The sequence below is a fragment of the Camelus dromedarius genome, chromosome 36 (assembly GCF_036321535.1).
Source record: "Camelus dromedarius isolate mCamDro1 chromosome 36, mCamDro1.pat, whole genome shotgun sequence".
NCBI classification, from domain to species: Eukaryota; Metazoa; Chordata; class Mammalia; order Artiodactyla; family Camelidae; genus Camelus; species Camelus dromedarius.
The window spans coordinates 8143602-8169577 of NC_087471.1; the positions used below are offsets into that span (position 1 = coordinate 8143602).

General features: G+C 45.8%; 1 protein-coding gene across 2 annotated transcripts in view; it reads left to right on the top strand.

Annotated features, from left to right (window-relative positions):
* Window positions 1-25976, top strand: part of DPYSL2 (dihydropyrimidinase like 2) — a 90726-nt gene that overhangs the window by 8959 nt on the left and 55791 nt on the right. The window contains exons 1-3 of one of the 2 annotated variants that reach the window (XM_064482487.1): window positions 17460-17767; window positions 21151-21239; window positions 22977-23161. In XM_064482487.1, coding sequence (XP_064338557.1) covers window positions 17729-17767; window positions 21151-21239; window positions 22977-23161 — 313 coding nt within the window. In that variant the 5' untranslated portion in view covers window positions 17460-17728. Of the gene's footprint in view, window positions 1-17459; window positions 17768-21150; window positions 21240-22976; window positions 23162-25976 lie in introns of those variants that run through there. The other variant, XM_010995656.3, reaches the window with a different exon arrangement.

Consider the following 25976-nt stretch of genomic DNA (forward strand, 5'->3'; position numbering starts at 1 on the left):
ATTTTAAAATCCCAGTCTGTCCCTTCCCACCCCCCGCCCCCTTGGCAACCACAAGTTTGTATCTATGTCTATGAGTCTGTTTCTGTTTTGTATTTCTGTTTTGTTTCATTTTGTTTTGTTTTGCTTTTAGATTCCTCATATGAGCGATCTCATATGGTATTTTTCTTTCTCTTTCTGGCTTACTTCACTTAGAATGACATTCTCCAGGAATATCCATGTTGCTGCAAATGGTGTTATGTTGTCAGTTTTTATGGCTGAATAGTATTCCATCGTATAAATATACCACATCTTCTTTACTCAGTCACCTGTTGATGGACATTTAAGCTGTTTCCATGTCTTGGCTATTGTAAATAGTGCTGCTATGAACATTGGGGTGCAGGTGTCTTTTTGAAGTAGGGTTCCTTCTGGATTTATGCCCAGGAGCAGGATTCCTGGGTCATATGGTAAGTCTATTCCTAGTCTTTTGAGGAATCTGCATACTGTTTTCCACAATGGCTTTCCTTGCTTCCCTCTCCCACTCTTAATGATTTAGATGTCTTCTTTTACAATTTTGTGTTTATTCTTTTTGTAATTCATGGCAGTTATCTCCTTTCCAGTTATGAGTTTCTCATTTTTGTAGCATCCTGCTTCTTTTCTATTTAGAGTAGACCTGTCAATATTTCTTTTAGCATGGGTTTAGCACGTCTCAGGCTGGGTGTCGTGGGGACCCTTTGTGCCCGTTTAACTCAGTTCTGTCAGTCAAGGGGTGCTCAGGGCAGATCTGAGCCACGGAGGCTCCCCCTTCATCCCCCCGGCCTCTCCGTTGGAGGGGGGAGATCCAGCGAACGAGCGCCAGTCCTCCTCTGCCGCTCCCTCCCCGCGGGATCGATCCCGCACTGTTTTGCTTTTTCTTTCTTTTTTCCTTTTTTCCTACCAGATTTTTGGCGTCTTTGTCTTTCAAAGAGGGCGATGTTCTGTCGGAGTTCGGCAGGTGCTCTTGTTGGCTGAATGGGTCCGTAGATGTGAGTTTTGGTGTATTTGTGGGAGAGGGTGAGATACAAGCTTCCTTCTACTCTGCCATCTTGTTTCTCTCTCCACTTATTTTTTATATACTCAACTTCTTATATATATATGCATGGGTTTTGGCTTCCTACTCTGTTTCATTGATCTGCCTTACTAATTTCGTAGTGGTTCAATACCGCTTTAATTCCTGTAACTTTTATTTTGAGGTATAGTTGATTTATAATATTACTTTAGTGTCAGGTGTATGACATAGTGATTCAGAATTTTTATAGATTATACTCCAATTATACTTATAAAATATTGGCTATATTTCCTGTTCTGTACAATAGATCCTTACACTGTAACTTCAATATTTTTATTTTTCTTCATTTTTTCCACCATTCAACTGTATTTTCCATGAAAGACATTTTCAGTTACAGAAACCTGATATGATTTTTACCAGAATTATATTAAATTTATATATTGAATTATAAGAAATTTTCCTTTTTAAGGTAGTAAGCCTTTCTACCTCAGTTTACAGTATGTCCTGCCATTTTTTCAGGTATTTTGTTGTATTCCTCTGAAATTTTTTTGTTACAGATTTTGTTGCTATTGTAAATGGGAAATTTCCCCATCATATTTTGTAGTTTACATTCTGGGTGGCTCTTGAGTTTCACATTAATTAATAATATGATTTTATTATTATATTTATATATGATTGCTTTATTGAACTCACTTTAGGTTCTCAGTTGACATTGTTCAGTTGATCCTCTTGGAGCAGTTTAATTATCTAATATTACTTTTATGTCTCTTTCTCGCCAATTCCTTTATTTATTGTTTCTATTCCTGGTCTCATTACATTGCTTGAACCCCTAGAACCATGTTGGATAATGGTGGTTACAGTAGGGTTTCCGGTTTGATCTCCGACTTTAATGAGAAAGCCTCTATGCTTTCTTTATTGTTTGAGAGAGAGATTTTCTAACATGTTAAATAACCACTCAGTTCCTACTTGTGTGTACTGTCAACGTCCTTCTGCCGGTGACCACCAAGAACAAATTGGATGAGATGGATTTATTGCTTGTTGCAGGGAGAGAGACCATACACCACAGGGAACCATGGGGCACCCATATGGTTCTCCCCGTATGGCATTAGGGCATTAGGGAGAGATGTGGGCTTTTGTGGAGTGATTTGGGGATGGCCTAAGGGATCACGCATTTTCTCTGGACTGGGTGCTGTCATAAAGTGGTGATGATTCTATGATTGGGTACCTCAGTAACTCTTTTTTTCTTTTTTTTTTAAAAGGATGAGACAGATTTGTGGAACCGTCTCACAGCATACGTTTTTTGCCTGTATTATTTGTTTTCTGAGGGGAAGGTAATTATTCATTTATTTAGCTTGGAGGAGGTACTGGGGATTGAACCCAGGGCCTCTTGCGTGCTGAGCATGCGCTCTACCACTTGACCTACACCCCCACCCTCTCAATAACTCTTAATCGCACAAGGGCAGATTAGACTGGGGCTAAAGCTGTGGTTTGTAAAGAAACACTGGGCACTCGTATTAATTAGGATAGGGGGATTCTCTGTGGTGGTGTGTGACTTGGACCACATCCATATTTTATTAGATGTGATTCTGGAGGGGCCTCATCTTTGTTTCGATCCATCGTGGTCACTGCGTGGCCTTCTCTGCTGTCGATGCTCTGTGAAGTCTACGTTTACTTGCTGTGAGTGCCAGGCAAGCTCTGGGCAACTGTTTTCTGTTTCTCAATATACTGTTAAAATCAGGGCTTGGTGTATTTAGATTCCATTCTGTAATATTTTATGTCTGTTTCTGTTTTAGAGATGTTTGCTTGTCGTCCCCTGAAGATGCCAAATAGTTTCCTGAACTCCCCCTGCCTCCCTCCAAGAGATGGTATCTCTTACCCTTAGTTCTGTAATTATTTTTCATATGTTTGATATTTTTCCCTTTTTGTTACCTTCAGTGTGGGCGAGATCCAGTCAGAATCCATGTTTTTAGCAGTTGAGTGCGTGAACAGTCTTTGGCCTCATTCCCTGACTGTATGTACCAGTTGAATCTTCTTTTTTATGCTTGTAGTTGGAGGATTGATTCAAACACCAGCTCCTTGTCCAATTCCCATTTTCTGGTGCTGAAGTTGCAGGCTTTGGCCTTCATCTCCAGTCAAATTTCAAAAACAAATTTGGGGAACCACTTAAGAGTTGCCAAATTCTTATGCTGCCAACACAGGGACACTAAGGAAAAAACCTCAATGTAACTATGTAGTATCATCTCATAAAATGAAGACCGTTTTATTTTATTGTATTTTAGTAAGGAGGCATTTTTTTCTTTCTATTAAAAAAAATTTTTTTAAACACTTAATTTTTTTTTTTTTGGTTGGGGGAGGCAATTAGGGTTATTTATTTATTTATTGTTTTTTTAACGGAGGTACCGGGGATTGAACCCAGGACCTTGTGCGTGCTAAGCACGCATTCTACCACTGAGCTATACCCTCCACCCATTAAAACCATTTTAGTCCTAAAATTATTAAAGGGGGAAATGACTCAAGAATTTGAATATATACATAAATTGAGCTTTATGAAAAAATTAAATGAATTGTCTTTATTTTTCTCATTTTGACCTTGATTTATAAACACCTTGCCCTGGGCAGCCTGGTATCAGCGGCCAGGCCAGCGTTGGTTGAGGTGGCATCTCTCTTACCTCTCCTTGTCTGACCTTTCCTGCACAGTCTCTTTCCAGAAGTTTTTATCTGTGTTGGGTAAAGAGACATGACCCCCTCACCCCGACCCCCAATCAATATGGGCAACTGCTTTAAAATGCACTGGAGATTTGTTTCAATCAGGCATGGGAAGGCACACAGACATGGAAAAGACTGTCCTGAAGGAAGACGCTTGTGTACTCACAGGTTCCTGGAAACAGGAGACAGAGCCCACACGCTAGGGCTACGTGGGGGCGCATCAGAGTCAGTCAGGAGGCAGGGGAAGTGGGGGGAGGGCATGGAGAAGAGCCGCTATGTTGCTTTCTGAGAAGGAACAGGCAAGGCAGGGTGAACAGGCCTAGGATTGGCTGGTCTGGATAATTTTAGTGGGCCCTGGGACACAGGTGCTTTCTCTAGTTGTCTGATACCTGATTAGGGAAGGTGTTGTGACCCCAAGTTCAAGAGCTTCACAAAAGAGGCAGTGGGCTTATGCCTTCTGGGTTGACTGGTTTGCATATGAGAGGAACACTCCCTGAGAACCCGGGACGCTGGGGACTGGCTGGCTCTGGGAGGGGCATCTCTCCAGGGTCAACAGGACCCCAGATGTCCAAGGACCAGAAATACAGAATCTAAAAAGGCATGATTTATATAACAATACGAGCTGGCAATGGTAGTCCTAAGATTACAACAAAATTCTGGCCTTAGGTGTCTGTTGGCCTTAGGTTTTCAGAATTATTGGGCGCTTTTGTTTTTGCATGATCTTCATTCGTATTTCAGCTGGAATGCTCTATTGGGACTTTCCGGCCTCATGCCTTAAGTCTGGAAATCCATAATCTGACTTTCTTTGTTTTTGGCTGGGGCAGGTAATTAGGCTTACTTATTTATTTATTTTTAGAGGTGGTACTGGGGATTGAACCCAGGACCTAGCGTATGCTAAGCATGCGCTCTACCACTTGAGCTATAACCTCCCCCGCTCATAATCTGACTTTTAAAAATTTGATGCATGTTCAGAGTTTTGGTCACAGTCACTAAAGGCAACGGAGCCAAAACCTGTCCATCACACTTTTGGACTTTCTATTTATTTATGTAAATGAACTACATTTCTTACAGGGTATATGATTATGCCAAAGCTGGTAGTGAAGATGACTAGAAAAAATTAACTGCAAAAAGCTGTCATCTACAGGCTTCTCCAATTTCAGTGGCAGAATTAGGAAAAACAGGATTTCCGGGAAGGGTCAGCATTACCTCCTGACCATGAATTCATCCAGTGACAGTGAGCACCGTAATCACTGCATCGTGGTGGCTTTCTTAGCTTAGCAATGGTACACCAGCAGAAGTATGTTTATCATGTTATTCTTGAAATAACCTTTAACTGATCTGTGGTATTTCTGGTCACATCCTAATTAGGTGTGGACTCTGAAATTGTCATGTAGGATTCAGGAGCTTGGTCCTGCATGGAATTGTCCAAGTTTGGAGCCAGATAAAGCAATGCAGAGACATTCTACAAATTCCTCAGGCCTGACAGGGCTCTGGACTGCTATTAGAACTCTTAGATATTTAACCTTATCACCAGCTGGTTCTTTTCCTTTCCTTTTGGCCACTTAGTTAGAAGATGTATTTCTGTGACAAAACATTATGCAGGAATCCATTATTAAACATAGAGATAAGGCAAAAGCCCACTTTGACCATTCTTCCCATCCTGGTCCCCTCCATAACCAAGGTTTAGCCATTCCTTTGTATCCTTCCAGCCCCTTTCCTGTATTTACAAGTGCACATGTCCTTGGAGAAAATTATTTGTGTGCGTGTGTGTGTGTGTGTGTGTTCCATAAGTGATGGCACTGTGTCAGCCACCTGTTCCTTTCCTGTCTGCATTTCAGGGGTCTGTGTTACTATATATAAACTGTGTTAGTTCATAGGAGCTCCCAGTCTTTTGACTGCTGATGCTAATAATGGTCACTGATATTTTTGGGATGCTGACCCCATCCCGGGCACTCTTCTAATGTTTTACATGGGGTCACCTCTTCAGGCCTTTCAGTGACCCTGGGGAGTAGGTTTTATTGTCTCCATTTTAATGAGGAAACGGAGGCAGAAAGGGACCAAGTAACTTGCTTAAGGTTATGTGCTCAGTAAGTGATGAAGTCAGGATATTAAATCAGGCATTTGGTTCTAGAATCTGTATCCCTAATCAGAACATTATTCTATGGTATGAATATACCATGGCATATTTAGCCATTTTTCTGTTGTTTCCAGTTTTCATTGATAATAAGCAATGGTTCGGGGGGCATTCTGTGGATACTCACTTGCTCGTGGGAGAATGTGGGTGCTTCTCTGTGGTGGATGCTGGAGAGTGAAACTTCTGGGTCCTGGGTAAGCACATCCAACATTATGATAGATGCTGTCACCCTTGAAAGGGCCTGTCCTTTTCACACTCCCACCAGCCACATAGAAGCATACCTGTTTCCCCATGACTTCACCAACACTTGATGTCAGATTTTAAAAATTTGCCAGTCACATGGGTTAAAAAATGGTATCTCATAATTTTCTCTTGCCTTTGTCTGAGTGCTAGTGGATGGAGCATATTTTCATATGGTTGCGGGTCATTTATAGTGCTTATTTTGTGAACTGCCAGTTTGTAATCCTTACTCATTTTTCTGTGTTAATATTTGTCTTTTTCTTTTTGGTTTCTAAGAGTTACGTATTTTGGGTTCCACAACTCACCCTTCAGCCCACCCCCAAATGGCCTCAGTCTCTGCTGAAATTCATCACGGCCAATGCGTTTTCCACGAAGTGGATTCGACAGACCCTGCCCTGTCATCGTCTTGCTCTGTAACCCAGTAGTTTACCACCGCCCCGTTTTAGTGGGTTTGAGGACAGTCCGGCTAGTAGAGGAAAAACATGACCACTAGATGGCAGTAGTACACAGTGAGAGTCATTTGGGTGGCGCTTTGACAAGTTGCTGGAGAGGTGGAAGAAATGATTGAACTGTTCTGCTTTGTTTAAATCAAATATATATATATATATTATATAAATCCCCAGCACGTAAATGCCTGAGCCTCAGTAGCTTAACAAGAGAAAAAAAAAGAAAGAAAGAAAATTGTAGAAAATATAAAGATACAAAAGAACATCTTCCATTAGTTATTGGAGCCATGGTACCACACTTCATGTATGCTTTGAAAACCCTACTGTGTACTCACAAGAGAATGAAGTTGAAAAAGGCAAATTGCATCTTAGTATTATTATGATAATAGTTTTTATCTCCCTGCACCTCCCTGTAAGAACCAGTGCTGGAGCGAGCGCCTTAGGACTCAGAGTGGGGCTTATATTTTCTATGTCTACTTAGATGAAGGCATCCAATCCCATGGTTTAAGTATGTGTGCTAATGACTTCAAATTTGTATCTCCAACTTATACTTATCTGCTTGCCTACTCAACATTTTCACTTATATATCCAATAAACTTCTCAAAATTGACATGCCCAAAATAGAACTTTTGATTTTCCCTAAGTATGCTCATCTTCAGGTCTTTTCAATGTGTGTACCACCTCCATGGTTGCACAAATCAAAAATCACAGTATACATCCATGATGTCTCCATGTCCCCCATCCCTTACGTCCATCCCATCAACAAGCCTATAGCGTTTACCTCCACGACACACCTCAAATCCATCGACTCCTTTCCACCTGTCTCTGCTCTTCCACTCAGTCCCAGCTACCGTCATGTTGCACCTGGACCACAGTAACAGCCTCCTAATGGTCACCATTGATTAACTCTTGTGCTACTATAATCCAGTTGTCCCAAGCAGCTAGAGTGGTCTTTAAAAATGCAAATTAGATTGTGCCATTCTTCTTCCTAAACAAGTTTTGGCTTTCATTTTAGTTCGCCAAAGACTCTTCATGATGGACCGCTCGCCTTCCTCTCCAGCAGCATTCAGACCACTCATCCTCTTCTTCACTATCCTCTAATCACTCAAGACTCTTTTCTCTTCTGTGGACATGGCAGTCTCCTTCTCATGTCTCAGTCTTAGCGGTGTCTCTTCTCCCTACTTGGTTTGTTCTTTCCATGAATAACTCCTTTGCGCGAATAACTCCTTTGCGCGAATAACTCCTTATTATAATTTCGGCCTTAATTAATTAATTTTATTTTATTTTTATTCTTTTGTCCTTTAACTTTCATTTTTCTTTATTATTATTATTTTTAATGGAGGTACTGAGGATTGAGCCTGGGACCTCGTGCATGCTAAGCACACTCTCTGCCCCTGAGCTATAATCTCCCCTCTAGGAGGCCTTAATTTAAATGTGTTTACAGCAAGCTTTTCCTCTGGAAAGCCCTACAGAAAAGCTTCCTTTTATCTGAAGCAGTGTTGTCCAATAGCAATACGATGGAAGCCACATAAGTAACTCTATGCTTTCTAGTAGCTTCTGTGAAAAAGTAAAAAGAAATATCGGAGAATAATTGTAATGATGTATTTTATTTAAACCCAAATAGATCCAAAATATTGTCATTTCAATATGTGATCAGTATCATTAATGACATCTTTTACATTATTAAAAAATTTTTTTTGTTTGTTTTTTAGGGAGGGTAATTAGATTTATTTCTTTGTTAATTTATTTATTTTTATTTATTTTTAACGGAGATACTGGGGCTTGAACCCAGGACCTCATGCATGCTAGGTCCACACTCTACCACTGAGTGGTAACCCCTCCCCACATTATTTTTTTTTAATACCGTCTTTTTTCTCCCGGCTTTATTGAGATACATTTGGCATAGCACTGTGTAACTTTAAGGTGTGTACCATGATGATTGACATATACATATGTTGTGAAATGACATCCTTGCTGCGTCCTTGCTTGAAGAAATTTCAGTGGCCTTGACGTACTCTTCCCCACGGCTCTTCTCCATCATCACGTGCACGCCCAGACCTGGCCTCCCCAGCAGATGAGGACTTAGGAAAGGGTCTGCGTGAGGCTCACACTGTGTCTCTCAGCTCTGGCCTTGACCCCAAAGGGGAATAAAAGGGAAGGGCTCAAACCAATGGCTGCCCGGGGCTCATGAGTGTAGGATTCAGACCCCTGCAGTTCTGGTGATAACCTGGATCCTACCAGATCATGACTGCTTCTGGAATTCTGTAGGTGAGATGGCCAAATGACCTGATACAGAAAAAAAAAAAAAAAAAAAAAAAAAAGGAGGAGAGAGAGTGAGTGGGAGGGGGCAGGATAAGGACCATATGTCCCAATACTGGGTTGAAAGAACATTTCACAAGGTGACCTTGGTCATCCTGCCTTTGCCTATTTGAATTTTCCACACACCAGCCAAGAAGGAGATCTGTTACCCGGGAGGCTGCCCGTGCTTAAGGATGGCCTTTGTTCAAGGGCTCCTACCCCATTCCCATTAAGGAGAAGTGTCCGGAGACACACCCACGGTTCTAGCAGTTTCTGCAACACGGAGAGTGTCTCCCAGAGACAGCCCAATCCACCTATGAGTACAGGGGGTGCTGGTAGCAAGTTAGGGCGCCCAGACCTCAGTGACAATTCCACAGGCTCCTCTACTGGGAGGGAATGGCTGTCATGGGTGCCCCTCAGTCCTCCTGGGAGCTGTTACTGAATCAATGGGGCTTAAGGCAGAGCCTGGTTATGAATTTTGTGCCTCAGGAGATCAAGTTCCAGTGTAATTGTATTTTATAACTGGGACTTTTGTTCAGGGAGCTTACTCATGTATTCATTTATCTGTCCTTTTCCCACTAGTCCGTCCACCCATCATCTACTCATGTACTTTATCCTTCCATCATCCATCCGTTATCCACCCATCTACCCATCTATCCATTCATCCATCATCCATCCATCCATCAATCCATATTCTATCCATTATCCACCCATCTACCCATCCATCCATCCATTATCCACACATCTGCCCATACACCCATCATCCATCCACCCACCCATCCATCCATCATCCATCCATCCATAATCTATCCATCCATCATCCATCTGTAATCTATCCATCTATCTATCCACCCATTCTTTCAGAATTTGTTGTGTGCTATTGTATGCAAGGCATTATGGTGGCTGCTGAAAAAGGAAAGCGTAGTCTCTTCCCTCAGGAAGCTTGTTGTCTAGGAGAAAGAGACAATGTATAAAGAAATAGGTGCAGGAAACTGTTTCCAGTGCTCTGTTAGAAGTCCGTGCAAGGCCCAGTGGTGGGTAACAGGAGTGGTCAGTGCCCTTGGGGGCTCAGGAATGGCTGCTAAGAGAAGGTGATGGTGTGAAGGATCAGAGAGGGGATGGCATGTTGAGAGGGGTGGGGATACAGCCCGACACATTCAGGGAAAGCGAAGAGTTTGGTGCGGCTGAAGCAGGGGTGTGAAATACGGCTGCAGCGAGTGCTGAGGAAAGCAAGGCAAGAGATGTAGGCAGAGGCTGGGTTATCGTAAAGGTCTGGGTACCACGCTCAGGCTTTGGGACTTTATCACACTGGTAGCCGTTAAAGTATTTTAAAAAATTTTTTTATTGACATGTACTTGACTGACAATGTTAGTTTCAGGGGGTTTAGCAAAGTAATTCAATCTCACATATACATAATACATATTTTCTTTTCAGATTCTTCTCTATTATATGTTATTATAGGAAATGGAATATAATTCCCTGTGCTAGACAGTAGGTCCTTGTTGTTTATCTGTTTTATATACAGCCGTGTGTGTCTGTTACATTACTTCACCAACAGATGCCACTAAAGTATTATACGCAGAAGAGACACATGGTCAGATGTGCACTTTTGAAAACGTACTTTGACTTCAGGACAGAATAAGACCCAGGAGCCGGGTCCCAGTTAATTAGGCAGGGGGGGTTGGTGACCGCTCTAAGGGAGGCTGCGGTCCGGGATGGAGAGGACAGAGGAGGAGACGGGGAGGGCACCGCCTCCCCCTTAGTCTCTCAGGCCTCCTCTTTCAGCCTGATCACCTTGAAGTGGCCATTTACTAGTTGAACTCCATTTCTCAGCTCCTGAGGAACAGAAGGGAACTCCCAGGTGTGTGGACAAGTGCAGGCAGTCGGATTCCTCCCGTAGTGGCCACACGAGGTCAGCGTTGCCCGTGGGTGTGGCGTCTAGCCTAGAGGCCCACAGACTCGCTGAACAGTCTGCTCACAGCGCAGCTCCTGTTGGCTACATCCCTTCCTGTTCCCTTATCGGCTCGTGTCCAGTGAGGTCCCATTCTGTTTCTGCAGGGACGCCGGATGTGCTCGGAAGTTGGATGGTACTCAGTCTTTGGATGGGGGACACTGGCAGGCACAGAGCCCCCAGGCCAGGCCTAGGGTAGAGGAACACACTTTTCTGGAGCTGGTGAAGCAGTGGGTGTACAGGTGTCTCATTCGATGACCTCGCTGTGCACAGCGCTGTGTAGTACTTCTGGGGCTGGCACACAGGGGCTCGTAAGCTCTGGCTAACTTGAAAACAAACCGTGGGTGGGCAGGGGAGAGAGGAGGGAGGAAGGCAGGGGGAGGCAGAACAATCTGATTAAGGGAAAATTCAGAGTGTCTTTAAATCTTCACAATATCCAGCTGGACTACTTCCAAGAATTCACAGACTCACCTAACACATCGCCCCGAAGGGGAGTGGTGTCCAGGGAACCTGTCTGAACACCTGAGCCAGCAGCATAGAGTGTTCTTGAATCAGTGAGTCGTCCTCAGGATTTGGACATGGCTGGATGCTTTTAAGAGACTTAAACTCCCCAAATATTGCTTATATTCTCTGGGCACAGAGTTCAGCCCTTTTCTTGGCCCTTTTCGGAAAGGACAACAGCTTCTGAATCAAGGAGGGCCCAGACTGACGGGGATCTGAGTTCTTTTCTGGGTGTGGGGGGACCTACACCTGAAGTCTGATCCTGGAAAAAGGCCCCTCAACAGGGTGAAGAAAGAGGCCACCTACACCTACCTCTTCCTGGTGGGTCCTGGTTTCTGCTAAACAAGTATTTTACACATTTAAAGGACTAGCCCCTTGGGCTTGGGGGTCACCATGCAGACCTGGGTTAGAATCCTGCTCTCGCTCTTGTGTGAACCTGGGCCTGGAACGAGAGGTTTCTTTGAGCTTTACTCTCAGGCCTGGAAAATAAGGAAATGGAGACTTACCTAGTGAGATTTTAAGGAGGAATAACTAAGATGTATTTAGGGGGACAGGTATAGCTCAGTGGTAGAGCACATGCTTAGCATGCATGAGGTCCTGGGTTCAATCCCCAGTACCTCCATTAAGATTAAATAAATAAAAAACCCAAATTACCTCCCCACCCCAACAAAAACAAAAGAGGTATTTAAAGCACCCAGTGCTGCACCTAGACCATGGCAGGTGCCCAGTGAATGTCAGTGCCCTCCTTACTGACTACATAACGATGTTTTAAGAGAAGACAGACGAGTAGAAAGACAGTGATGATAATATTAACCACTCTTTCACAGGGTGTTCCCACTGGGTAAAGAGCAGGACTCCTGATGCACTTTGGGGAGGGGGAGAGTCCTGGGTAGGGAGTGAGACCTGCATTGTAGCTCATATTCTCCCAGCTTCCTCTTCTGTAAAAGGAGGGTGGGGGTGATGTAGACTAGTTAAAACCATCCCTGGCCTTATCTCTGGAGATTCTAATCATCAGGCCTGAGCTGGGGCCCCAGGTGACTCTGATGCAGAGGCAAAATCACTCCGGGTGTTAAGACCCAGAAACACTGAAATAAGAAGTATCTCCAAGGCCCTTAGTCCTGAGTCATCCATCACGCCAGGCAAGACCTCAGGGGACCAGAACCATTCTTATTTTTCGCCACCAGAGGGCAGGCCTGAGGCATGACAGCCAGAGTGATATGCTGTGTTTCCTCTCTGACCCCAAGGAAAACCTGTAGTTCCGCAGAGGGTGCCGTGGGAGACAGGTAAGGCAGAGACCATTTGGGAGGACAGTGTGCTAAGTGGGGATAAGAGGAGAAAGCCGGCATCTACTAGACTCTATGAAGTGCATGATTTCCTCTGTGTTCTGAGGTCTGATGAGACCTGGACAATGAATCTCGTTTCTTCTTCACGCAGTAAGGACTTCTCAGGATGCTTTCACAGCCCCAGCTGAGTTGACCAGTAGTTCCTCCAGTTCCAGCAAAATCGGCATCTGGCTCAGAGAGCCAGTCACTGCTGACCCTCATCAGGCCCCACTCTGTCCCCCCAGTAAAGGATGCCCCCGCTGGGGATGGCAGTGGGCAGGCTTGGATCTGTTGGTCCTTGGCTGTCCCTCTGCAGACTCTGCCCCTTCAGGGTCACATGCACAAAGCAAAGGACCGTCATGGCCCGATTCCAGCTGCAGAGAAGCAGGCGTCACTTCCAGCTCAGTGTCCTAGTCAATGCCCTTAGTTTTTTTGGCAAAGAAGAATTCCAGTACTTTCTCTTTACCACCGCATTAATTTTAACCTCCGCAGGATGCACTGGAGGCCACAGCCCTTGGCGTCAGGACTGCAGCAAAGTGAGGACTTGAAGTTTTCTCTTCTTTGCCAGCAATTTATATTTGGACTTTCCTACGTGATGACATCCTGAATGATGACATCCTGACTTCCACATAGGCCCCGGGAGCCACAGAAGCAGAAATGACTCCCCCTGTCACCCCCACCCCCGCTTGCTGAAGGGGGAAGATGAAACCGAGAGCAGTGGAGGGTCTGGTCCCAGACGGGACACTGCTGTGCTGGGCACCGAGGAACTGAAATTGGCCCAGTCACCCAGTGATGGTACCACACCTCCCCGCCCCCAGTTCCCGGCAGGCTGACCATCTCAGAAGCCCTGCCTGGACGTCATCACTTGTACATCCATCCGTGCACCCCGTCCTCCTTGAGCCCCTACCCTGTTGGGTCCTAAATTAGGGTAAGAGACGAGTGAGACTTTTAAAAGATCCCTATTGCGTTCAAACTTCACCTGGCCTTTACAGTACAGGTGAGGGTAGGGTAGTGTAAATGGACCAACACGATAAATGGTATAATTTAGGTGTGCACAAAGGGAGGGTAGCGAAAAGAACGGTTTAAGAAATTGGAGCTGAGAGAAAGTGACTACAGATGCCTTTTATGATGCTGGCGTCGTTTTCGGATTGCATGCTCTCTCCCTGTGTTTTCTCAGGCTCGGTGGTTCATGGCAGTTATGTTTAGAGGAGGTGTAGCTTAAAATTCAGGCAGCTGCACCCACGCAGAGTCATCAGTTGCACTGTAACAAGGTCCCCTTGCAGTTTCAGGGACTCGGAGGAGAGGAGCTGGGTGGCCAAGGAGGAAGCCCCAGCAACGCTTAGAGCAAGGCCTGAGTTGGAGACGTCGCTGACGTCCAGACTCACCTCGGGGTGATGGGGAAGAAACTTTTCCTTGTATAATAGCAATGACAGTATTTGTTGATGTACCAAATGTCGAGGGTCCTGCCACGGATCAGGCAGTGTGCGGGTCACTGGAAAAAGAGGACTGCAAGGCTCTTAGCCTCTGGGAGCCTTGCTCTGATAGGAGAAATGGACAAATAGTTATCTTGCGACAGGCTGTATGCTCCAGGAGAGGGGAAAACAGGAGGCTGTGCTGAACGCTTTAGGATGGGGGAAGATGCACCCCTACCTCGAGGAGTGACATTTAAGCTCACTCTTAGAGGAAGTGTTGAGGGGACAGGTAAAGGGAGCAGCATCGGGCAAGCCTGGATCTGAGAAGACATGCTACCTAAAGGGGCAGTGCGTGTGTTGGTGTGTGTCTGCATGGAGCCCCTGAGCGTGGGGATGGGGATGTGGGTACCGAATGATGGGAGATGAGGCTGTGGAGAGGCTGTCGTCAGTCTGGTATGGCACCTGAGCAGAATTCACTCCTGGTGCTCATGGATCAAGAGATGGGTTCTGCCTTCTTCCAGACAGCCAGGATGCCCGAGATAGAGCCATTTCATTAAGCCACTATCTCATTCATTCTTCACTTCTTGCTCTTGCCGGTTGCTGGTGGAGGAGTATGGGAAGGCAGGGGCTCTCGGAGAGGGTATGAATGTGGAATCAGCCAGCTTACAATGCTTTTAACTTTTTAAAAATTCAGAAAAATCATGCCTGAGAATCAGTTTACATACTTGGTTCAGGGACAATGATTTGCAACTTTACCAGAAATTTTCATTGAGCATTTATCTAAAGACAGTGTAAAAAAAAAAAACAACTTTGTATTAGCAAATCAATCAGTGACAAGTGGGTGGAAAATTCTCCCCCACATCCTTTACATTTCTGCATTGACGGTAAGTATGGTAAGAAATGCAGATTGCTGACAGTTATTTTCTTGAGTCAATTAAAACTGTTTGGTATCCTCTATGTGCCAAATACTCTTAGGCTCTACTCAGAACAGACAAATCAATTTTAACCTTCCATCTCTGGATATTATGAGTGGTAATGTCAGTGATCATGGACTGGGATCCTCGTATCAATGGGTAGAGAAATGAGACTTTTACAAATAAGATGGACACAAAAGCTCTTGAGAGCTTTTATTACAAAGCAAAATATTCAAGGGCAAACTGATACATAAGAAGGTACAGTTAAAGCCGTTAAGATCAGGCAATTCAGGAGCAGGAACATAGAACAACCGTCTAAACAAGTAATTAGAGGTTATATTGTTTTAATTTGAGTCTCCTCATTTGCTTGCTTGCCAAGGAGTATTTTCCTTGATTTCATAAGACACTCATCCCTCTGCTGCTCCCCCCCTCCCCCGCCCCAGTTGGAGCGTACAGTGGGCTTTCTCTGTTGGGACACATTCTCTGCTTGTGACTTTAACCATTACCGGCTGACACCAATACTTGCTGACTTCAGCTCACTTGACTCTCAGCACATCACATAGCTGGAGGCGGGGAGCGCTCCTTTTTAATTTTTAAGATGCACAGCTAATTAGAACTCAAATGAATTAAGCAGCTGGGAAGCTCATGCATGCCCCACAGCCCCTTTCGGGGACTTTAGAATTTACAGGAATAGGAGTGAAAGGGTGCATTTTATACCTTCTAGAAAGATGTAACTATCCAAAGTGCCCAGAGTGGCCAGATGCAGAAAGATGGCAACATGGGCCCACAGTAGCCTCAGGATGATTTTGCCTTTATTTGGCTCATCTTTGCTGAGTAGGTGTGAGCCAATTAAAGAGTCTTTTTCACCTTTGCCTGAAGGCCTAGATCATGTCAGGATTCTATTGTTTGATCTTAAGCAGAGAAGCCCAAAGTCACGGGCCAGCCCAGAGGTCTTAGTCATTGTACCTGGCTGGGCACCTTCCAAAGAGATGACCTTTGTTAGGTGGCTCAGGATTAACTGGTCCAGCATTTTTCTTCCACAAGGATTCTGAAGGAAGAGCATCAGAGCAGGGTTTGGACAGACCCAAGGGGTCCCAGGCCTGGTCAATTGCTAGCCCAAGAGAGGCCCTGAATGCCACTTTCAGTGTGACTAGAATCTCTGGCTGGGGAGTCAAGACTTCTCTGTGTTTTAACCTCTGATTCTGGGAGGTTTTCTCCATAATGCAGGATTTCTTTTGGGATATAAGCTCTCCTTTCTTTTATTCCTCCAGTTCTCCAGTTCATCTTCTGGCTTTCTGCCTCATTGCATGATGTGGGGGCCTGCCTACAGCAATGTAAATCCTTGGGGCTCCTTGGGCGCTGCAGTCCCAACACTGTTCCTCAACAGAACTGCAGGCAGCAGCGAAATGACCCCCTCCCCCTCCCCTAAATGGGTGTAGGTGCGCAGGACTGTTGAAGAGGAGAACTGGGGCCTAGTTTCGTTCTTTTTTGTTTTTTCTTTGCTTTTTCGCTTCACCAGGCAGCTGCTGCTCCCCTCGCCCCTGCCCTCAAGTTCCTAGCGACCCGAAAGCACAAAAGGACGTTTCGGGGTGGGTTTCCATCCCCGGCAGCGGACTACAGCCTTCCCCTGCTGCCTCCCTTCCCTCCTCCGAGCAGTGAGGGCTTCGGACTTTCATTTCCAGCTGCCAGGCCAAGGATGCTCGCCCTTCGGCTCCACTTCCTCTCCGCGGCCTCACCCCGGGCCTGCGCCCCCACCCCCCACCCCGAGCCCCGGGAGGCCAGCCGGGCGCCGGCCGCTCGCAGGCACGCGTCCAGCCTCCACTCTTCGGGGCCGGGCGTGGCCGGCGCCGCTCCTCTCAGCCCTGCTCCCCTTCTCTCCGCTCGCTGCCATTTGAATTCCCCCGTCGACTCCTGGGCGGAGGCCGAGCGAGCCTTAGCGAAAGGCGAGGGCGGCGGGAGGAGGGCTCGGGCGCCCCTCCCGGGCGGCGCGGCGCCGGCCGGCAGTGAAGTCGCGCGCTCGCCGCCAGCAAAGCCATTGGCTCGGCACAGTCACCCCACGCGGGGCTGCAGCGGCGGCCTCCGCGGATTGGCGCGCGGGCGGGCATCCACCGGGGCGCGCGCGAGCGGTTGCGTGCCGCCCAGGCTGCACCGAAGCCCACCGTCTTGGGGCTGTAAGGATCATCCCTCCACTGTCCCTAATGACCACCCCTCCGCTGTCCCTGCGTTGCTGATGCTGCATTGCAGGCTGCCGCCAGCCCCGATCGCCGATGCCCTGGCCCAAAGAAAGGGCGCGAAAGGCGCGCTCCCCGCTCGGGCGCACGCACCGACCGCCGCCCTCCGCCGCACACTGCAGCAATTCGCGCTCTCGCGCCGCTCCCCTCCCCGTCTGCGCTCATTTGCATACCCCACGACTGTGACCAATCAGGACTCGCCTCTCTCGAAGCGGATGGCTTTGGCCTGAGAGGAAAGGGAGTGGCTGGCGACGCATGCGCCGCGGTGGCTGACTTGAACCGAGGCTTTTATTGCTGTAGTTTATTTCCACCCCCTTCCCTCCTGTTCTCTCTCTCTCTTTCTTTTTTTCCGCCCTAGCTGGGGCAGTGTTGGAGGAGAGGAAGAGAGACAGGATTGCATTTATCTCTTACGTTCCTGAAATCTGCTATCAGCAAGATCAGCTAAGCGGCTGCACATTTTTCAATCCTGCAAAAAATACCAAGTCTCTTTCCTGGCAGTTTTTATTTTAAAGCTGCCCTCTTGAAATTAATTTTTTTCCCAGGAGAGAGATGTCTTATCAGGGGAAGAAAAATATTCCACGCATCACGGTGAGTTTGGTACTTGGGAAATCTGCGATCGGCCAGCAACCTTTTGTGGCAGAGAACGTCTAAGGAAATTTTTTAAAGGAGGGGGAGGAAGAGAGACCCAACATTTTTCCCTCTTTTTTCCCCCTTTTTTCCCCCGTTGCTACCAAAGAAGGCGATAGTGGTGGTGGGAGACGCACTCCTATAGAATTGTAAACCACAGAGTTTCTAAGGCATTAAAATAGGAGCGTGAGTGCGTTAAGGTCGTTTTAGGTAGCGCGCCAGATCCGCTGTACGCTTTTATTGTCAGAGCGAGATGCTGCAGTGCTGGCCTGCGGGGTGTAAGCAAATGGATGCCAGATTGAATATGCATGGTTGAAGCTCAGATATTGTTCTCCGGGCTGCCTGCTGTGGAGCTGGACTCCAGGAGCTGGATGGAGAGACGGGGAAATGGATTCTCCTTGTGTCTCCCGCCCCCCCACCATAAAGGGCTTTCTGGAGCCTTCCTCTGGCTCCTTAGAAAAAGGAGCGGGTTTCAGCCCGGAGGCGTAATGACAGCCGATGGATGCTGAAAAGAGCAGTGTGTACCGGGATCCTGTGGAAACGGGAAAGAAAAACAGGGACGTGGTGATGAGCAGAGGAGCGGGGGAAGCGCGGTGGGGGTGCGGTGCAGGCGTGGGTTTTTTGTTGACCGGGACCGGTTTTTGGTGGCCCTCTCGGCTTTCTCGCCCAATGGTTTGGGGCTGGGATCCTGGCTGGGCTCTGGGTTCGCTTTCTTGTGTCTTTCTGCCCCTTCTGCAGCCAGGAGGCGTCCGTGTTGGCGCATACAAAGCGGGCTGGGAGGGTGGGCGTTGGGGACATAGCCGAGCCGGGCTCGGGGAGGTAATGGCGCTGCGCGACGCGCGGAGCAGATGGCCCGGCCTCGGTCAGACAATGATCGCAGCGGCCGGAGGCGTCGGCGCAGCTCTGAGGCCTGGGGTTGTTAGTTTGCAAATCACGAGAAGCTCTAAGCGATGACTTTGCGATGCTTCGGCGACGAACACAGGTTCTTGTTCCCGTTCCTCCCCCGCCCCCACCTTCTCCCCATCTTTTCCTGGAAAAATCTCGCCAATCCTAGTTCTCTCCATCCCCGAATGAAATCCCGGGGAGGGAGGAACGCGAGGGAGATTCATTGTTATATAATGATGTGCAATTGCAATTGGCCAGCTGATTGCTGGGTAGAACCCAGGGCTGAGGCAGTGACCGAAAGAATCTTTGAAAAGTCAAGATGTGTTCAGAGCTGGGATTAAGGGCGCGCTTTCGCTCTGGTTTCCTCGTTAGCCACCAGCACCCCGCCTTCCACTGGATGCACAAGGGCACACCCATCGGCAGGAGAGAGATGTGGGACCAAATGCACAGGGGAGGGGGCGTGTGCTCAGGAGGATTTTAAGGGATGAGCTGTTCTACAGCGAGGGTGGCGGGTACTAGTTTTTTCTTGAAGGCCAAATACCCAACATCTCAAAGGGCCGAGCGCGAGGGGGAACCCAATGCTATGTATTCCTTGCACCGGAGGAAGGAATCTGGGGAGTAGGGGTGGGGAACAGATTTGCTGCACGCCTACAGTAATCTGCTGTCTCAGTGAATGAAAAAGGCAGTTTCGTTTTGACAGTGTGGGGAGAAAAAAATTTGAAAAGCAAACAATCAACAAGACTGATTTTTTTTTTTACAAGAGCGCCCCCCTATACACTTTAAAAAAAATCTGGTTGCGTTAGGGTAGGACGTTTAGCATGGTTTCCCTCCCCCCATCAGCACCGCCAGCCTCTTATGTAAGAAGCCACTTGAGTGAGCAGGGCTGTGATGTTTGATATTTTTCACCACCTGATGTTGGCTCTGGAGTTCGGAGTGATGGCTGGAACAGGTACCACAGTGACTAAGGGAGCAGGTGGTGAAGGGCAGGGTTTCTCCGTGCCTCCCAGGCAATGTTTATCCTGTCAAAGATGGAGTCTGGGGAAGAGAGGGAGATCTCTGTAGAGGGAGATAAGTGCACTGGAATTAGGTGACCTTGGGCCGGTGGATTAACCTCTCTGAGCCTCAGTTTCTGTATATGTTTTGGGAACAAAATTCAGCTCCATCTGCCTCCCAGATTTGATTTGAGGCTTGGGTGACATGGCTTATAGAACAGGATTTTGTAAAGATTTTTACATTTACCTTATGTAAGTGCAGGAAGTGTGCTGACTGTTCCTATTTGACTTTCCAAAGTCTACAGCAGAATGAAGGCCCCCACAGTGCACTCAATTAAAATAAGCTTATTGTTTTTCATTGGTAGAGGAACAGTAATAAATACCTTCGAAACCTAGATGTGTGTGCATTTATGCCTAAAAGCCTCTTTTCCTCTAGGTCTCTAGTAGCTTCTGCATTTTTTAAAAGAGTTGCTATAATTTTCTCTTCTTGGTAGTTGCTAAATATAAATAACACTTCCTGAGAATATTATTTTGTAACTGAATTTTGAGTTAACCATTATCAAAATGAATGCCTTTCTTTGAAGTGCTTTGCATGTTCAAAGGGCAATTGGTTAAACCCAGTCTGGAATAATACGGGTGCATATCCATTGAACAGAGGATTTTAACATGCCATTCCATCAACAGCATTTGAGATAGATATGAATCACAGTGTAACATTTCTGTTACATTCTTGGCCCTTATGCTTGTCACATGTATATATTTTTTGCACCATTTAAAATATAAGTACATTGATTTTAGAACTTGCCCTGTCACCTACTTACCCTAAAACTTGACCTTTTTCTTAACAGCTTAATAGTTGAAATGGTGCATATTCCAAGTGTTTTTCCCCCTCTTTTCTACAGTGGCTGTGCTTTACCTCAAAGATGAATGCACATATAAAGAACATTCTGAATCGAAACCTTGCTATAGTTGAACGAAGTGTGTTTGTGTAGCGTATCCCATGACAACAGACTTTTGGTTAATTTTCTCCAACACAAACCTCGCCAAGAATTGACTTCCCCTACATGTGGGTGTATTTTTTTTTTTTTTTAATGAAGTTAAGCCTAAAGCCATTTAAAACTATTGTCTTCTTTATCTGAAATGTTTTCATTGTTCTTTAGAGGGAGATTGTTAGGCTTTTTTTCCATTCTTTCTCTGTTTTGCTAATGGAAAGATCTAATGGAAAGAGTTTTTTCTTTTCTTTTTTAAGCTAGGATAAGCTTTGAACTTGGCCAGTATGTCCTGATTCATCAAATGATAAATAGGTAGCCACATACAGGTTCATCTTTGTCATTGAATCTTTCCCAAACTGGCTCATTTTGAGCATCACTTTTGAATGGTGAACATGTAGCCTTAGTTCATTTATCTTAGTACCAGCGTTTTCATGGGTCAGGTGTACATTGTGACCTTACTACTTCTTTGTTTCAGAGTGATCGTCTTCTGATCAAAGGAGGTAAAATTGTTAATGACGACCAGTCATTCTATGCAGACATATACATGGAAGATGGGTTGATCAAGTAAGTGTAACTCATTTTCTAGACAAATGTGTGTACCTGAAAGTGTTCCTAAGCATTACCTACAATTCACACACAAAGTACCAAGCTTTAGTGACTTCAAAGGGAGACTCACTAAGTATCTATTTAAGCCCAGTTTGATTGGAGATAATTAGTGAATTTGAAAACTCAGGTTTACGGAATTCAAAGCCATGATTTACATGCCCAAACTCAGGTTTACGGAATTCAAAGCCATGATTTACATGCCCACGCATTTCCTTCTGTGTTATGTAATTGACTATTTTTAACTGCGGTGACACAACATCTTGTTGCCGGCTCAATTACTTTGTTTATGAGCTATTGAATATACTAAAGGTTTTCCTAGAATGTAGTTGTGTGGGGTGGATTGCCCATTCAAAGGACACAAACGTGAAGTACAGCCTCTTCTTTTGTGACAGTACATCTGCTTTCTTAATCAAGAATCCAAGTCATTGGGGCCAAAGGACACCAAATTAATTACTAAGTAACAGAGACAAATCACTGCCTTGTCCAAGGGAATTTTAGGTTTCATTCCTTAAGTGGCAACTAACACAAATAGGACTGCCCTTGTGTTTATTGTGTATTGTGTGGCAAAGGAGAAAACAACAGAGCCCTTACTGAATTAGGGTATTTTTGGACCCTGGAGGGTTAAGTGAGCTGAGGCCATCCCAGTATCCTCGTGCCCTTCCGACTGGGACGACTCACAGGGCTCTGGAGAAATAGCACATCTGTTTAAAGACAAACACTACAGCGAATGACATCTTTTAAATAAGCAGCATTTATCAAGTGCTAGCAGTAATCCAGTCCAGAGGAGGGGAAAATTGTAGTGATTTGTCTGTTGCCTGGAAACTCACACCCTGATTTATGAACCTAAAACAGGTTTTAACATTTCCACATTTAATGTTTTCTCCATGTGTGTTTGCTAGTGACAGTCTCAGCTCCAGGCTCTCAAATACCATGACTTTCATGTTCCATGTTCCCCCAACTGGAAAGCAGCATGATCTGGTCTGGAAGACTCTAGCCTGGAAGTGAACAAGACAGTGTGCTATTTTTAGTCATCACTAATTTGTTTTAGAACTTTACCAGCTCCTCCTTTCCTTTTCAAAAAACTGGCATAAAGATGTAGCAAAGATATTTTTTAAAAATTGGAAATGAATCCATGTCCCCCAACATCATGAATATTATTTTTTCTGCCTTTTTTATCTGAGTTGCTGATCACATGATTCCACATTTTTAAGTAGTTCCAATTCCAGTGTTCACTTACTAGTTTTTGCTCTGTTTTATTCTACCCTCTGCCCTTCTACCCCTATTTTCTCTTTGTTGGAAAGGATATGGTGAAAATCAATGTTTGTAAAGTGCAACCTGATCTGAAGAACATGGCTATAGGATAATTGGCTCAACTGAGTGTGTTACAGAGAAAATGTAGTGGTATTTTATGTAAATATCTTGGGACTTTGTTATCATTTGATCATAGGGGTTTTCTGGTAACTAAATGTCTTTGATCAGAGCCTCTGATGCCTTATTTAAATTTTGTTTTCTGGTATGCTCTGCATTGCCTCTTAGGGGGTAGGGAGTGCACACATTACAAATAATACAATAAATCTGAACAGTCTTTGGAATGTTGTGAAGGATAGTTTAAGGCTTGGTGAAAATGTCTGTCAGATCCCATTTGATTTGGGGACATTTCATTGACAACTGTTCTCGCCTACCCTGTTTATTTAGGCAAATAGGAGAGAATCTGATTGTGCCAGGAGGGGTGAAGACCATCGAAGCCCATTCCAGAATGGTGATCCCTGGAGGAATTGACGTCCACACCCGCTTCCAGATGCCTGACCAGGGGATGACCTCTGCTGATGACTTCTTTCAAGGCACCAAGGCAGCCCTGGCTGGGGGAACCACCATGATCAGTAAGAATCCAACGAAGCTGGGCACCATTATTGTTTGAGAATGAAGCTGTGTTGTTTGAGTCTTCCCTTCTAAAGGTTGCTGACCTGAGAAGTGGAAGGGGGTGGGGTGGGGTCAGCCAGCCTTAGTCTTTCTTGTTCCCTCACTCTCATTCTCTGTCCAACTCTGAGGTCACCAGTTAACTTGAAAACATGCTTCTAGAGAATTTGGAAGTGCAAAAAAGTGGCTTCTTGCCTTCTCTGCTCCAGAACTTTTGTCTTCCTTAACTCGCAAATGTGATTTGATTGTGGTCATTTGGAAAATACAGCATTTGGAGTAATCTTCCAGGTTTTCAGTTTTGAGCCTTTGCTCATAAGTATTTGATTTTTGGCTTTTAAAGCATTCCTGAGGGGGTCTCTTCTTGGAATGAGGATGGAGTACAGCAGATGAACTGTTGAACCAGGAGCTTCATTTTCACGGATAAGAAAATCAAATGGAGGGCTTACCTCCTGGCCTGGCTTGATATAAATGGAATTGGGCAGTCCTGCTTGGAAAGGGACCCACGGATTGTTGTTTAGGTATGAAAACTGCTGCCACAAACAGCTGGGTGCGCCTTATATACTGCTCTGAACCATTTACGCTTTTCGGTCAGCCAAATCGAAAGTCTGTTTCCTAACCGATGTGGAGAGTGTGTTTGTGAATGGTCAGTTTCTAGCATGCCTGCTGATGGTTGCTTGGACGGATATCATTTTGATTTTGAGGAGCCTGACAAGCTGCACAGTGGCCTGTCACAAACACATTTTTTTTTTTAAGATTTTATCCAACAGTGAATTTCAAGATATACTCTGTCTTAAATAAAAGCTTATAGTTGAGATCACAAGAGGGTCAAAATGGAAAGAACTCAGCTGTTTATGCTTTAGAAAAGCCTATCTTATTGATTTTTTTTTCAAAGTGATGCTTTTTCTTTTTTTTACCTGGAATTTCAGGGTCTGTTTCTGAGCTTCGTCTTGTCTGCCCTTCCACCCAGAAGAGCATTGCCATTCCCTTCTGGTCTGAGCTCTTTTACATTTTATTTTATTAAAAAAATTTTTTGCAGGGGGAGGGAGGGAATTTTATTTGGTTGTTTGTTTGTTTGTTTATTTATTTATTTATTTATTTTTGGTGGAGGTGCTGGGGTTTGAACCCAGGACCTCGTGCATGCTAAGCACACACTCTACTACCTGAGCTATACCCTCCCCTTCTTCTAGATTTTAAATCCCACACCTACCTTCTTATGTTTTTCCTAGTCTTTGGGAATGTCATCCCTGACCAGGAAGAGCCTCCACGTTGGAGCCTTACTGCCTCTTTCATGATACATGAAACACTTTTTGTGTTACCTTCTAACCCAATGGGTGCCATTCTCGGGGATGGGGGCAGGGCGGCGTCTACACTCACCTTGGGACCCTGGCCTGTGTCCTCCCCTGCTCTTTTGTCAGTGGTGTCTGTCAGGACTCAGCGGCACCAGTGGGCACCCTCCTCCAGGGCCGGCGCGGAGCCACACTGGAGCCTGGAGAAGCACAGACTGCTTGGGTGTCAGCCAGGAAGACCATGTCAGGGTTATCATCTGTCTCAGTTTGGAGTCCCTGCGGGGCTCTTAGGCTTGTGCCTTAGTCATGGAATGTTAATAAGTCACAAATAATATTCCCCAAGGGAGGGGTCAGTGGCGTCTGTCATTGGGCTGAGTGACAGCCCCCTGAGGCAGAAATACCCCCAATTACAAGTCTGGGGATCTGATCTCCTTTCCCTTCAGTACCAACTCGCTGTGTGACCTTGGGCAAGTCACCTCGCTTCTCTAGGCTGCTCGTCTGCACAGTGAAAGATTTGCACTGGATGCCCCTAGGGGTCCTTTCCTGCCCCCACATTTGGTGACTCGCTGAGCTCAGAGACAGTTTGCCTCTAATCAAATGTACTTCACTCTGCAGACCCACCAAAGCTTTGCTTTCCCTCCACCTTACTTGAAAGACCCCATCCTACACTCCTGAATGTACCTCTTCACGCCTCACACGTGACCCATTCGGTGGCCCTCCCTCCTTGTCCCTCTCTGCCTTCCCTCCCCCCAACACTTTCGCCATGTGGTCCCATCCCTTCCTGCGGATGCCCTGACTTTCTTTCCTGCCTTCTTTCTCGGTGGCCGTGGGCTTCTTTCCCTTCCTTCTACATGGTTGCCTTCTGTGCAGGGACGAGTCATGCACTTGGCCCGGGGCCCCGGAATAGGCAGCAGATGGCCCTTATGGCAAATTGGAACGAAGGAGGAGGGAGAACTCAGACCGCCTGCCTTGCTCAGTTGAGCGGAATGCAAGTGTATTTTAATGCAGAGTCTGTGACGCAGTCAAAGAGTAGAGGGATTTCCTGAGCAAACCCCAAAGAACGGAAGTGATCGGAGGTGGTGATGGGGATGTGATCAGGGTTGTCACCCCCAAACTCCACTGCTTCTATATCCTGAGAAGACTATTAACCACTCTTGCAAGTGCCCAGCCATGGTCACTGACCTGTATAATACAATTGCTACCAGCCTGCCCTTCCGTCAGGAGATGGGTGGTAATGATACAAGATGAGGAAACTGGAATTATTTTTTCCTGCTTGCCGGTCATGCAGTCTGCATTACTTCAAACGAATGGGTGACTGGAGCAGGCTTTCCAGAGAGAGCCTTGCAAAGAGGAATAGCCAGCTTACTGGGACTTCGTTGCTACCTACGACCTGCTCTTTCTATGCGATGGTAGCTTCTTTAATGAATATTGAGGCCAGAACGAAATACTTCAGGCACTTTGAAGAGATTCACGTGAAGACTTGTAGGAACAA